General features: G+C 40.5%; 1 protein-coding gene across 1 annotated transcript in view; it reads left to right on the forward strand.

Moving 5' to 3' along the window:
- The window catches only part of LOC133985609 (A disintegrin and metalloproteinase with thrombospondin motifs 2-like), a 118158-nt gene that overhangs the window by 49766 nt on the left and 52503 nt on the right, over positions 1-15889 (forward strand). The window contains exon 3 of the mRNA XM_062425268.1: positions 8545-8716. Coding sequence (XP_062281252.1) covers positions 8545-8716 — 172 coding nt within the window. The remainder of the gene's footprint in view (positions 1-8544; positions 8717-15889) is intronic.

A 15889-nucleotide genomic window follows, 5' to 3' on the forward strand; every position in this document is an offset into this window, starting at 1 on the left:
GACCTTTTCTCGAATAGACTATTTCTTTGTAGACGCTAAACTTGTGCCAAAAGTGACAAATGTCTCGTATCACCCAATTATTGTTTCAGATCATTCACCGGTGTCCATAGATGTTCAGATTTCCTCCGGTCCTCGCTATCCCACCCAGTGGCGATTCAATACCTCACTTTTATCAGATGAAAAATTTCATAAATTCTTTACAAGTGCAATAGAGGATTTTATTGCTCTTAACCAATCTGATTCGGAACCTATCTCTAAAGCACTACTATGGGAGTCTTTAAAAGCATTTCTGCGAGGTCCGATAATTTCATACTCTGCACACATAAGAAAATTAAGGATGTCAAACATTCAGAAGCTCTCAACTGATTTAGAATCAGTAGACCAGCAACTCGCAACCGCCCCTTCTGACGATCTTTCAAGGAGGCGCGTGGTCTTACAAACGGAGCTAGATCTTATCACAACTAATGAAGCTGAGCGCCTGTTGCTTCATTCTCGTTCCAGATACTACGAACATGGCGACAAGTCTGGTAGATTACTAGCTCACCAATTGCGCCTTCAAGCAGCCTCGCGTCTAATACCTCGCATTAAAGACGGATCAGGAGCGTTGCAGGAGGACCCGGTTGTTATTAATTCTGTCTTTTCATCTTTTTATGAATCCCTGTACAAGTCTGAATTCTCATCAGATCCAACTGATATGCACAGGTTTTTAGACGAACTTCAGTTTCCTTCCATAAACCCAGAACTGGTTAATCAATTAGACTCTGCTCTGACCATTCAAGAATTAAACTTAGCTTTACAAAGTATGCAAAATAATAAAGCCCCGGGACCCGACGGGCTTCCAGTCGAATTTTTTAAAGCTTTTCAGGCCAAACTTACTCTATTACTTCACTCTGTTTATCTTGAATCTTTATCACTTGGCTCTCTCCCTCCTACATTGAGACAAGCCTCTATCAGTGTTCTTTTAAAAAAGGACAAAGATGCAGATATATGTACCTCCTATAGGCCAATTTCTTTAATGAATGTCGATACAAAGATTCTTGCAAAGGCTTTGGCCCGCAGACTTGAAAAGGTCCTTCCAACAATTATTTCTAAGGAACAGACAGGCTTTATAAAGGGGCGTCAGCTCTATTATAATGTTCATACTTTGTTAAACATAATCTACTCTAAAGAAACCAGAGCCACACCTGAAGTAGTGATTGCGATCGACGCTGAGAAGGCGTTCGATCGTGTTGAGTGGAACTATCTATTTGCAGTTTTGGCTAAGTTTGGATTTGGTGAAAGTTTTATATCATGGTTACGCCTTCTCTATACGCTTCCCTGTGCCAGTATTACGACTAATAATACCCAATCCGGCTACTTTTTTCTAAATAGAGGTTGCAGACAGGGCTGTCCTCTTTCTCCTCTCCTGTTTGCACTTGCAATAGAGCCCTTGTCTATGTATTTGAAGACCTCTCTTACTTTTAATGGCATCACCAGGTCTCATACAGAGTTGAAATTGTCATTATACGCCGACGACCTGTTACTATATGTCACAGATCCAGTAAGAGTCTGCCCCTTTATTGTTTCATTCTTTCATAGATTCGGACGGTTTTCAGGGTATAAAGTTAATGTCGCCAAGAGTGAATGCTATCCTGTTAATAAACTAGCGATGCAGCTCTCCCAGTCAGACATTCCTTTCAAATTGAGTACTTCGGGATTTAGGTACCTTGGGGTTAACATAGCCAGGTCCTTCCAAGCTCTTTATTCTGAAAATTTCTCTCCCCTTTTAGCCGAGATTAAGACAGATTTTCAAAAATGGGTTTCCCTCCCTCTCTCCTTGATTGGGAGAATAAATACTGTCAAGATGAGTGTCCTGCCAAAATTTTTATTTCTTTTTCAATGTTTACCTATATTTTTGCCAAAAAGTTTTTTTAAAACGGTAGATTCAATCATTTGTCATTTTTTGTGGAATGTCAAAACACCTAGAGTTAGACAAAAAATACTTCAGAATTGTAAGTTCTACGGCGGTCTCTCTTTACCAAATTTTCAATTCTACTACTGGGCCGTGAACATAACTAAAATTATACTCTGGTCCAAGTCAATTGATGTACCCTGGTATCAGCTGGAAGCACAGTCATGCTCCCCAGTCTCTCTCTGCTTTATTGACCGGCCCGATGGCAGCTAACCCCTCTGGCCTTACCTGCAACCCGGTGGTTAACGCCACACTCAAGATATGGTTTCAGTTTAGGAAACAGTTTAAATTTACTGCTCCCGCAGCTCTAACCCCATTGTTAAGGAATCCTGTGTTTAAACCCACATTTACTGATCCCACTTTCTCCTTATGGCACGATAAGGGACTGAAATGTTTTGAGGATTTTTATAGGGTAGGGATTCAGTCTTCCACCCTCCCATCTCTTTAGATATTTCCAGGTGAGGAACTGTGCAAAATCCTTATTTACCAACTTCCCTCACCTCCCACCTAAGCAGCCATGGGGTGAACTCTTACAATTTAATCCCTTACAAAGGTCTTTAATCTCAAAGGTTTACAGCTCTATCCAATCATATGATGACCATTTACCCATCAAAACAATGGAGACTTGGGAGCGTGAGTTGGGGTTGGTCTTTGATGAAGACTGGTGGGAATCTGCACTGAAGGTCATTCACAAAACCTCTATTTGTGCCCGCCTGACCCTCATACAGTTTAAAGTTGTATTTAGATGCCATTATTCGAAGACTAGGCTGGCACAGATTTTCCCAGATATGGTAGATGTCTGTGACAGATGTGGAGGCACACCTTGCAATCTTACGCATATGTTTTTCTCTTGCCCAGCTCTGTCGAACTTTTGGCAAATTTATTTCAACACCATGTCTAAGGTATTTTCAATCAATCAATCAATCAATCTTTATTTGTATAGCGCCAAATCACAACAAAGTTATCTCAAGGCACTTTACACATAGAGCAGGTTCTAAACCGTACTCTTCAAGTTTTAATTTATAAAGAGACCCAACATTCCCACATGAGCAAGCATTTAGCGACAATGGCAAGAAAAAACTCCCTTTTAACAGGAAGAAACCTCAGGCAGAACCAGGCTCAAAGTGGGCGGCCATCTGCCTCGACCGGTTGGGGTAGAGGGGAGAGAGAGGAAGAATAGGAGAGAGAGAGAGTAGCACATTGAAAAAAAACATTGAAGCTAGAAGGTCCGGGACTGGAATCTGTCATCCGGACGTCTACAGGCCCAGATTGCCTGTGAGATGAGAAAGCACAGACAACTCCGGGGAAGAAGTGTAGGTTACTGAATGCATTAATACTACATGAATGTTATTGGATATAGATGGATGGATAGAGAGAGAGAGAGAGGAGGAGAGAGGAGCTCAGTGCATCATGGAGGTAGGAGTCCCCCGGCAGTCTAAGCCTATAGCAGCATAAACTAGGAGCTTGCTAACTATAAGCTCTATCAAAAAGGAAAGTTTTAAGCCTACTCTTAAAAGTAGAGAGGGTGTCTGCCCTCCGGACCGAATCTGGGAGATGGTTCCACAGGAGAGGTGCCTGAAAACTGAAGGCTCTGCCTCCCATTCTACTTTTAGAGATACTAGGTACCACAAGTAGGCCTGCGTTCTGGGAGCGCAGTGTTCTGGTAGGTACATAAGGTACTATGAGCTCTTTAAGGTATGATGGAGCCTGACCAGTAAGAGCTTTAAAAGTGAGGAGAAGGATTTTAAATTCTATTCTTGATTTTATGGGAAGCCAATGCAGTGAAGCTAAAATAGGAGTAATGTGATCTCTCTTTCTAGTTTTTGTCAGAACGCGTGCAGCTGCATTCTGGACCAGTTGGAGAGTCTTTAGAGACTTGTTAGGGCAGCCTGATAATAATGAATTACAATAATCCAGCCTAGAAGTAACAAATGCATCATTAGTTTTTCAGCATCATTTTGAGACAGAATATGTCTGATTTTTGAAATGTTACGCAGATGAAAATAGGCAGACCTTGAAATTTGTTTTATGTGGGAATTAAAGGACAGATCCTGGTCAAATATAACTCCTAGGTTCCTTACAGTAGTACTGGAGGCCAAAGTAATGCCATCCAGAGTAGTTATATCATTGGATAATGTGTTTCTAAGGTGTTTAGGGCCAAGCACAATAACTTCAGTTTTTTCTGAGTTTAACAGCAGGAAGTTACAGGTCATCCAGGCCTTTATGTCCTTGATGCATGTTTGTAGTTTAGTTAACTGGTTGATTTCATTAGGCTTTATTGATAGATATAATTGAGTGTCATCTGCATAACAATGAAAATTTATTGAGTGTTTCCGAATAATATTTCCTAAAGGAAGCATATATAAGGAGAATAGTATTGGTCCAAGCACTGAACCCTGAGGAACACCGTGTTTTACTTTTGTTTGCATGGAGGATTTATCATTGACATTTACAAACTGAAATCTATCTGACAGATAGGATTTAAACCAATTTAATGCTGTTCCTTTAATACCAATTAAATGTTCAAGTCTCTTTAACAGGATTTGATGATCAATAGTATCGAAGGCAGCACTAAGATCTAACAGGACGAGGACAGAGAGAAGTCCATTGTCTGATGAAGTTAGGAGGTCATTTGTAACTTTTACCAGTGCAGTTTCTGTACTATGATGAGCAAGAACTATTCATATCTCACCACACATTGGCATTTTTGGTCTTCCGGATGACTATACCCTATATTCTATTAAAGAATTGGAAGTAGTAGCCTTCACCTCACTCATTGCTAAACGCCACCTCCTTCTAAATTGGAAATCCACAACTGCTCCCTCCAGTACACAATGGATTACAGAGGTTATGTACTTTTTGAAAATCGAGAACATTAGATATTCAAGAAGGGGGAACTTGAGCAAATTTTACAACAAATGGCAACCGTTTATGGACTTTTTTGCATCAATGTAACCCCCCTCCCTCACACACACACACACACACTCCCTCTTTCTTTTCTTTTCCCCTTTTTTTCCTCCCTCTCTCTCTTCCCCTCTTTTTTTAATTATTATTTATGTATTTCTTCTGTCATGTCATTCTAATCATTTTATATAGATTATATCTCAGTATCTAAACATTGTATAGTTTATTTGGTTTTAATTCTGTAACTGTTGATTGTTCTCAAAAACACAATTCTAAATCCAAGGGTGTATACAAACATGTTTAATGCTGACACCAATGTACCATGTAAGTGCCTTTGTTATTCTTGTATACATACTAATAAAAAATATGAAACAGAAAACATGGCAACAGATAGTAGAAATCCATATGATAGGCAGTGACCTGCAGCTGTGCAGTGATACCTCTTGTCTGTGTTGTAAAAATGCCTTATAATCAAGGAGGATGATGATATAAATGCAGAAAGCAACTGTATCTCTTGAGGGGAGGAGGGCTAATAAGCTAAACTTGAACATGTCAAACCGAATAAAATGTCTTCAGGCTTATCACCCAGAGGAGCACAATGAATTTACTGTAATAAGAGAACAGCAACTAGAAACACTGTGGATGCTATGGCAATCCCTCAACGGGCAAGAGCAGGCACAGTAATGCTGAAGCCAATACAAGAAATTAAAAGGACTCAACTTTGGCACTGCAAAATTATGAAGGATTTTTATCACAATTGTCTGACATTTCATTGACCCATCAATAACCCATTTACTTACTTGGCATCAACTGATGCACCTAATTAATGACTTTGTACTTGGACCAGTTTTGAAAACAGTGTGTCAGACAATGTTGGGAGAATCCAGTAGCTCACTGCATTGATTGATTTATTTACTGAAGAACTAATCACAAATATGCAGTAATACTAGTGTGACTGTTTGACCAACCGTGTGTCATCATGGTTGATAGCTAACTCTAGACGTTAGCCTTAAGCCTGTCTTTGAATAACCGGACTTGTGCTGGCACATTAAGGCTGGTGGTCTACTACTAGTGAATCAGTTGTTCTGGAGTGTTTGGACAGGCTTTCCTGTAATCTCCTCAACTAGGACTCCTGTTTTAGAGGAAATTAAGATAATGCTTCTCACTATGGAAATGTGCACACTTTGATGCTTTATTCACTTCAGCTTGTCGGACGTATCCAGTTCTTCAGCTCCCTAACACCTTCCCCTCTCTCTAACCCTTCCGCCCCCTCTATGGCGGCTCTGATCGATCCGACCATGTCTCCCAGTCCTGCATGTCATTTTTTTTTCTTTGACACAGCTCCCTTCTCCCCACTGCTTGGTATTCTGGAGTGGGAATGCATGCACCATCGCAGATCCATCAGCTCTGATCGGAATGCCGCACCACGGCTCGGGGAAATGGAGGGATGAAAAGAGGGAGAGGTGGAGAGAGAAAGAGAGAGAAAAGAAGGGGGAGTGGGAGAAAGAGAGAGGGCAGGTCAGTGGCTTGTCGACATCCTTCCGGGACTAAAGCCTCAGACTGACAGGGAGAAAGAGAGAGAAGAATGAGAGAGAAAAGGAGAGAAAAAGAGCAGCTTTTTTATTTCTGAGGGGCCACTGTGTTAATATCCATATCCTTTCACATCAGCCTCTCTGAGGTATTCAAGGAACGTGCAAGTTCTTATTCTCCATTTCTTCCGCAGCTCATAGGATTCAGTTAGCAGTATGCATACTTGAGAACAACAAAAGAACTGATTTTTATTCTAAAGTCGGTACTTTCATAAATGAACAATGCCCCCATATTTGTTATCTGCGAGCTCCAGGTACTATACTGATGACTGAGACATCATGGATAAAGGTGTGGGCAGTGAAATGGAGAAGTGACTTATCTCATGACTGATCAAACGAATCATCGATTTTATTTATGTTGCACAATAGCCAAGAGAGCGCAACACGCTTCAACTCAAGCAAATGCACGTAAATATACAAAACACACGCAAGTAGAGAAACACAACTTCAACATCTTTACAAGTGAGCATTTAGAAAAAAACAAAACATTAAAAATACACAAAATACATTAACAATTTTAAGAACATATATGCAGCAGCAATGTGACACAAGAGCAAATACAAAAACACTGCAAGTCATATACAGCAAAAAAAGTAAATACTCTCATTGTGTGACTTCAATATAATTGACCACAGACCTAGAATTTGCCTTTTACTAATTACTAATGTTTAGTGTCTCCCAGTGTTCCATTGTTGTGTGTACTTACAGTGTTTCTCTATTTGCTTGTGCAACACAGAAAAGTGTTTGCTGTGTATCTCTTCATGTGACACAGTGAATGTGTTTCTTAGCTGCTTGTGTTTTCTCTTCATGCAAACGTTTTCTCGAGGACAAAATATAATGCAAATTGGTTTTAGAGGACTTTATATAATGAATAAAATTAAACTTAATTCATTGGTGTAAGGAAATACTTTAAACAAAAACCACTTGACCAAGAAAAAAATAGGGAGAACTTTAGCCACAGAGGAGACATGTCTCTTCCAGAACAAACAGACAAACAATATGTGCTGCTTAGTAGGCAGAGGTAGTAGTAATAGTAAATAACATAATTATTCAGTATAATGTGTTGACAGAGTTTCAGGTAAAGTGTGCAAAGTTTCAATCTTGCAAATCATATATCCAGCTCACAATGTCATGACATGAATACAGTTTGTAGTTTAGATTTCATATATATTTTTGTAGCAGGCCATTGTGTTCCAAGGTGGGATCTCTGACTAAACTGTCTTTCAGCTAAACTCTCTGCAGCACAGTCCGCACAGAGCTTTTCATGGCACACATCTTCTGTAATCTATACTGTATCGGTTTGGTTTCCTCTCTTCAACTCACTCATCATCCCTTCCTTCTCCTGCCAGAGTGAAGGAAGAAGCAGACAAGTGCTGATCGTATTGATGTTTTCTCTCCTCTTCATTTATCGCTCTCTTTCTTTGGCGCTCTTCCTTTTCCGAAGCCTCTCCATCCTCCCTGTGTGTTCTCCCCCATGGCTTTCCTCTACAGCAGTGCGTTGCCTTGGTAATTACCAGTTGTCTTAAACAGACAGATGGAGTAAGAGAGAGTGACGGGCAATTTTCCCAGTGCCTGTATGTGCACACAACTTCTTTTCTTACTTTCTTTTTTTTTTGGCGTGTGTTCTGTATGCACGCTTCTTTACTTCTCTGTATCTCTTCTGTCTCTTTCCTCACTCCCCTTCTTACTCTCTCCCTGTGAGTTTGCATTCGTGCACGGAGGATATGTGTGTGTGTGTGTGTGTGTGTGTAAGGCGAACGTGGGGAATTACCTGACAGAACGTGTTAGTCCAGGATGGGAGTGGGACAGTCTCATCTCCTGTTGTTGTGTTGGCCATTTTAGATGCCAGGTGTCACTCTGGCCCTCGGGAGGGATCACTACGCTTCTTTATTTCTCCCAGCATGCCCTGAACAGTACAAGCAATGGGCTATTTCTTTCTTTAAACTATCAGGGCAAGAGGGGAGGTAAAGGATGGATGGAGACAAGAGTGAAAGGCAAATTGAGGGTGGGGCAGAAAATTAACACAATGACAGAGTTCATGCACTGGTATTCATATTGTCCAATTAAATCTCCACACTCTCTTCCCTCTCTCTGTTTCAGGCGGGTATGATCAGGACGGAGCAAGAGGAGTTTTTTATCGAGCCAGTAGAGAGGGGCGATGGAGTGATTGAGGAGGAAGAGGGAGGAGGAGGAAGGAGGCACATTGTCTATCGCTCTGCAGCTGTAAAGAAACCACCCATCAGCAGCACAGCGGCAGAATACCACTCCAGAGGTCAGTGTGTGGCTCCCACTGTCCCATCTTCCACTTTTTACACCCCTTCCACTTCACATAAACCATTACACACAACTATTTAATTACAATGCCTTTAAGCCTAATTTTAAACCTAAATTTTACACCTATCTATCTTTTTTTTTTGATAAATTATTTCAAATATGTCTTCTTGTCATCATCAGTGTTCTCTGCAGTACATCCTGAAACACTGCACATACTATGTTCATTTTCCCTCAAACTCCAGACACAATTTTTTCCCCTCACACACACCTGATTATATAATCATATCAAACTATTGTATGCAAAGACAGTGAGTCACAGCGTGAGCATACTCTGCTGTCAAAAAGATTACACCTACACACAGTCGAGCGCATCCTCCTGTCACTTCACTAATTTTACGAGCAAGAAAGGAGTGACATATAGAGACACACGTGTTTGATTGGTAAAGGTGGCACCTTCTGTATCTTTTATTATATGCTGCCTCAGCTGCCTTAACAATTAACAGCTGGCACTCAAGTCTTTGGTTCTTCATTGTTGTCTGCCTCCGTTTTCCACTCAACAGATGAAATAAATGAGTTGAAACAATAAGGAGGGGCCATTCTTTTAAGAAGAGCATCATAATTCTAGTTTACATGGCATGTCTGTGCCAGGAAGACAAATACATAGTAAAACAGCCTTTCGTGCTGAATACCTAAACATCATCACAAAAGAAAGAAAAAAATCATTATAAGAATGAAGTAATGTAACTTTGGCATCCTGAATTACTCACACAATCTTAGTACTTCACAATGAAAACCAAAAACAAACTAAATAAGTTCATCATCACTGGCCTCCATTTAAAATGAAATGTGGCTGTTCAACTCACTTAAAAGTGACGTCACATGACTGAAGAGCCGTTTTGAAACCATTTTTAGCATTTAAATCATCAAATGAAAAGATCTTACAATATTTTTCAGGCTGAACACAAGCTTAGTGGAATTTTTAATCAATTAAGAAACAATACATACAGATAATTTGCATGTTTTTGTTATGTTATACAACCCATGGGCACAACTTTTTTTGTTATGGTGAAATTCTAAGCCTAATGTTTCACCTTCAGTTACTTCAGCAAGATGAACTGCACCTGTAAAACAGAATCACATATTTCCCAGATTTAAGACAAGATAACAGATAGTGTGACACTTTATTACTTTTCAAGCTAGTTTAAAAATGGAATGCAAATTAGTAACCGAGTAAAGCAGTGAATAAAGCAGGCTCAGTAATATGTATTCATGTGGTGAATACAACTTAGACATTGTCCACATGTTGACTCACACCAAAAGCTTGAGCTTTTGTTCAGGATCTGCTGTGGAACTTGCACATTGTTACTTAAATAGTTTTAAGGCATTTATTCAAATTTCTGAATGTCTTTATCGAGGGAAAGGAATCCCCATTTAATATATTCAAAATATATACAACATACAATTTTGTAGGAGTTGTTTTACATAGGGTACATGTCTCTTTGTGGAACGGAACAAAACAAAACTGTACTTTCAAGGGTTTAAGAAAACATTACTGCAGTGCATGCTTTGGCTTGTGTCAGTAGACAGTGGCTGTCCAATCACTATGATCTGTCGCCTACAAGTTAATCAATGTTGACCCTGACCGGTGCAAGAGTCTGCATCTCAACTAATCAGCAAAGCGAAAACATTATCAAAGAATCTCTTGTAACATGTTGTTACAGGCGCGAGCCGAAGCGCTTTATAACGAGTGTATTGCCACAGATGAGATCTGTGTCTTCCTGTTCTGAGCAGTTGACTCAAGAATGTCTAATAATATACAGAGAGAGAGAGAGTTTCCATAGGAACACCCAGTGAGGACAGACTGCATTAGAGTAACACAGATCTGCTCCCACTGTTACTGATACCTGGCAGAACATCCACATATACACATAGGATATACGAGCATGCATATACTGCAAAAAAAAACAAAAAAAAAAAACATTCAGGAACTCACACATACATACAGGATGTAACCACATGCTGCTTACACAACTCCCTTGATCATACATTTACACTTTTGAACACACATACATGCTTCCTTGCACGCAGACACATACACAACACACACACACACACACACAACACGTCTCACTGCTCCTGTTGCCTTTGAATTTTTCTTTCTAATGAAGAGTGGGGTGCAGATCAATAGCGTAGGATAGAACAGGCCACAGTGTGTGAATGTGTGTGTATGTGTGTGTGCGTGCATGTATGGCGTGGGCATGAGTTCTGTGGTCGTCTGGCTTTGAGTGCTGGGATTTTCAAGGCTAAGCAGACAGACAGACAGACAGACAGACAGACAGACAGACAGACAGACAGACAGACAGACAGACAGACGAGCAGGCATGTGCTGCTCCCTGTAGCATTTGATGTGGATCTCTCTCTCTCTCTCTCTCTCTCTCTCTCTCTCTCTCTCTCTCTCTCTCTCTCTTCATTTCTCTTCTCTTTTTCCTTTTTATCTTTCGCCTTAGCTATTCTCGACCACAACATTATGTAAACATAAGTTTACCTTCCAGTTGTTACATCATATCGCTGTAATATCAGAGCAAAATGGAAACATAGGATGCACATTATAGACACCTTTACATTCTGCTTCTCTTTAATCCATCCACCAGTCAAAACCAAACCAAACCCTTTCCTCTCCTTTCTCTTATCCCCCCATGTTCTCAGACTACAATCCTCCCTGTAGATCAATCAGGAACATTAGCAAATTAATTCATAATCAATCAATCATTTTTAGGAGATCTCCTTTGCCAAGCCTGCTTAATTCACATCCAGTTATTGAATGTTGGACTCATTTCCTGGCTAAAGACAGAGGGAAGGAAGTTATATTTAGAAAGGTAATAGAGGAGCTCAAGAAAGAAAGAAAGAGAGATGAAGGAGTGAGACTGATCGGTTTCTTACACCATAAGCTGAGGAGGTGTGAATCAGTCCTGAGTGGAGAGAGCAAGCTTTATTATTAATGTGGCACATTTGTCAATTAATCGCTGCAGCGATAGAAAGCGAAGGATTGCCATTCATTTTTGCCGGGCAGACAGAGCTTTCTCCTTCAATCTGTCATCTCCTCACCTCTTACAATTTTATTTTATCTCCTTCCTTTACCTGTGTTTTGATTGATGTCTTCCTGTTTTGGTCATTTTATTTCCTTTTCCTTCCCTCTTTTTCTCCAGGATCAGATTGATTGCTACTTTTTGCCCCAAAAAAACTCTCACCGCGCATTCCTCTGTTTCTCTACTAGTGGCTGCAGAGGCGTTTGCTTCTGGACAGTGAGGGTGGAGTTGAGTGTTTGGTCTGGAAAACTGTACTGTGTGTGTATGTGTGTGTGTTTGTGTGCGTGTGCGTGTGCGTGTGCGTGTGCGTGTGCGTGTGCGTGCACATCACTGCAGTGTTGTGTCCAGGGTAGTGAGACTTGCCCAGGCAGATGGACTACCAGAGGGCTTTTTTCCCATAATCCTTCTCACTCTAGTCAGCTACCTTATGCTCCAACATAAATATTATGTGAAAAACTCATCAAATTAAAGCAATGAGAGGATGTGTTAACTGTATCTTGATAGTACGGTATCATTCGGCTTTGTTCTGAGTTCTTACACAATAGGCCTTACCATTGTGATACAGAAATGCAGTTGTTTTCATTGACATTCCAGAGACCTGTATTGTTCTTGAGGCAGAAAGGCTTCCAGTAGCGTCTTGGGCAAAGCGATTGCAATTAGCTGGTGGGCTGACACTGGGCGGAGGACTGAGGCAGTGACGCAGGGCCACATGTAGCTGCACTAAGCCAGCATTTGTTTTACCCCTCTGGTGCTACTGCTCTCATATGTTTCATGATGAACTGTATTCTGAGCCGTTGTTAGGTCGTTGCTTGCGCTGTTGTTGGTGTGCGCCACGTTGCACAGCGCTGATACGATGACACGTCGGTCTAGGCTTGAGCTGAGAGGAGGTTGGAGAGGGTCAGCCAGGGGCCAGTGGTGCTCGTCACTGTGGCTTAATGTCTGTCTCTCGCATCCAGAAAGTGAAGGGGGCTCCCTCGAGATCCCACTCTCTTTCTATCTCTCTTTTTCTCTCTCAATTTACTCTCCAAACCTGCTCTGTCTCTTCTCTGCCGGTATGACACAAGTATAGTCGTATAGTGCAAGGGTTTTAAGAGGACACTTGTGACTAAGCACTTAAAAACATACACACACACACACACACACACACACACACACACACACACACACACACACACACACACACACACACTCACCTGAGCTCATTTTCAGTATGTAGCAGGGGTCCCGGCAGGCGCCTCTTGTTGGAAGTCCAAATAGAAAACCCTGGAAGGTGACATTCTTCTAGTATCATTATGGGTCATATTTAAAAGACGGGGCTAAATGTTTTAAAAGGTGATCCAAAAGTTCTTTTTTTAATCATTTATAGACCTCCAAGATACTCAGGAAAATTCATTGATGAGTTTGCTGAACTGCTGTCAGTTATCTGCACTGACTACAACTTTTTTATCATAACAGGGGATTTTAACATTCATGTAGACAATAACATGGACAGTAATGCCAAATAACTCTCTGCTCTACTTGACACTTTTGGCCTCTTGCAACATGTGAAAGGGCCCACACACACTCGAGGCCACACCCTGTATCTGGTTATCTCTAAAGGTGTTGACATTTCTTCTGTTGATGTCAAGGACTTGGCTCTTTCTGATCATTTCTGTGTGTTCTTTGACTTACAGATCATTCCAAATGTTCAGTTAACCTCTGTGTCTGTTAGGAGAAGGTACATAAATGAGAATACCAGTGCAAAGTTTATGGAGGCTATAGCTATGTCACCAACTGTGAGTGCAGAGTCAGTTGATGAACTCCTGGATAATTTTAACTGGAAAATCTCAAATATCATGGATGCTGTTGCACCTATTAAAACTAAAACAAAGACGACCTTGATCAGAAAGAAAACACTGTGGAGGAACACTATGATGGTAAAGGCTTTGAAAACAGAATGCAGAAAAGCAGAGCGTAAGTGGAGAAAAACTAAACTTCAAATTCACCTTGACCTCTACAAACAAAGTCTTTGTAATTTTAACTATGAGTTACTCAAAGCTAGACAGCGACACTTTTCTGAAATTATTAATAAGAACATCAACAACACTCGCACTCTGTTTGCTATGGTTGATAAGCTTACAAACCCCCCTAAACAGATAGCTCCAGAACTCCTTTCCACAGATAAATGCAATGAATTTGCTTGCTTTTTCAGTGAAAAAATCCAGTCCATAAGGTTAAATATCAACACAAATCAACAAAACAATAAAAACACGCAATCCCTAAAACCTCCCAGGAATAACTCAACTGCGATGTCAGAATTTAAAACAGTTGACCAAAAAACCATAGAGGAAACAGTTCAGCATCTAAAACCATCAACATGCTGTCTTGACGAAATGCCATCAGACTTTTTTAAAACTATTGTGAACTCTGTCCAAACAGATTTGCGACAAATAATAAATAGCTCACTTCAATCAGGCACGTTTCCTAAACCCCTAAAAGTAGCTGCCATTAAGCCACTCTTAAAAAAGAGAACGCTGGATGCTTCCATGTTAACAACTACAGACCTATCTCAAATCTTCCTTTTATAGCCAAGATCATTGAGAAAGTGTTTTTTAATCAACTCAGCAATTTCTTGAACTCCAGTGGCCTTTTTGACAAATTTCAATCAGGCTTCCGACCTCACCACAGTACAGAAACAGCTCTTATTAGAGTGTTAAATGACATAAGGTTAAACACTGACTCAGGCAAGGTGTCAGTTCTGGTCCTGTTGGATCTCAGTGCTGCGTTTGACACTGTGGATCACAGTATACTGTTGAACAGGTTGGAAACTTGGGCAGGACTCAGCGGAACAGTCCTAGAATGGTTCAGGTCCTACTTGGAGGAGCGGAGTTATTTTGTGACCATTGGAAGTTATGAATCCGATCGAGTGGCTATGACATGTGGAGTTCCTCAGGGGTCAGTTCTTGGACCCCTTCTGTTCAGTCTATATATGCTGCCTCTAATGTAGACTATCACAGTTATGCAGATGACACGCAGATATACCTAGCACTGTCCCCGAATGACTACAGTCCAATACAGTCATTGTGTCACTGTTTAGAGCAAGTAACAAATTGGATGAACCAAAATTTCCTTCAATTAAATCAGGACAAAACTGAGGTAATTGTTTTTGGCAATAAAGAGAAGAGGATTGCTGTCAGTAAACATCTCGAGTCACTCTCTCTAAAAACTAGCGACCAAGTCCGAAACCTTGGCGTGCTGATAGACTCAGATCTGACCTTCAGCAGTCATATCAAATCAATCACCAAAACAGCCTTCTATCAGCTTAAGAACATATCCAGAGTGAAGGGTTTTATGTCTTAAACAGACCAGGAGAAGTTGATTCATGCTTTCATCTCCAGTAGACTCGACTACTGTAACGGTCTTCTGACTGGACTCCCACAAAAAAGCATTAAACAACTGCAGCTCATTCAGAACGCTGCAGCTCGAGTTTTAACCAGTACAAAGAGATCAGAGCACATTACTCCAGTTCTAAAGTCTTTACACTGGCTCCCAGTCAGCTATAGAATAGATTTTAAAGTTATGCTACTGGTCTACAAATCACTGAATGGTTTATGTCCAGAATACATGAATGACATGTTAGTAGAATATAAACCCAGTAGAGCTCTGAGATCTACTGACTCAGGTCAGATAGTGGAGCCCAGAGTTCAGACTAAACATGGTGAAGCAGCTTTTAGCTGTTATGCTGCACACAACTGGAACAAACTACCGGCAGAACTGAAATCAGCCCCAACTGTGAATATTTTTAAATCCAGGTTAAAAACACTTCTTTTCTCCTGTGCTTATGATTGAGCTCTTTCAAAGCACTTTAAATTTTAATCTTTCATTTGCACTCTGTCCTTTTAATGATTTTAAAGCAAATCATTATTTTATGCTGCAATCTTATTTTTAATGCTCTATTATAGTATTTTATTTCTCTCTCTTTCTATGTTTCTGTACTTTGTTTTTATTATTAGTGTGTGTGTGTGTGTGTGTGTGGGGTGGGGGGGGGGGGGTATGTATGTGTTTACTATGATTGGGTTGTAATTTTATTTCTCAAATTCCATGTT

This window comes from Scomber scombrus, chromosome 9 (genome assembly GCF_963691925.1).
Source record: "Scomber scombrus chromosome 9, fScoSco1.1, whole genome shotgun sequence".
Classification (NCBI taxonomy): domain Eukaryota; kingdom Metazoa; phylum Chordata; class Actinopteri; order Scombriformes; family Scombridae; genus Scomber; species Scomber scombrus.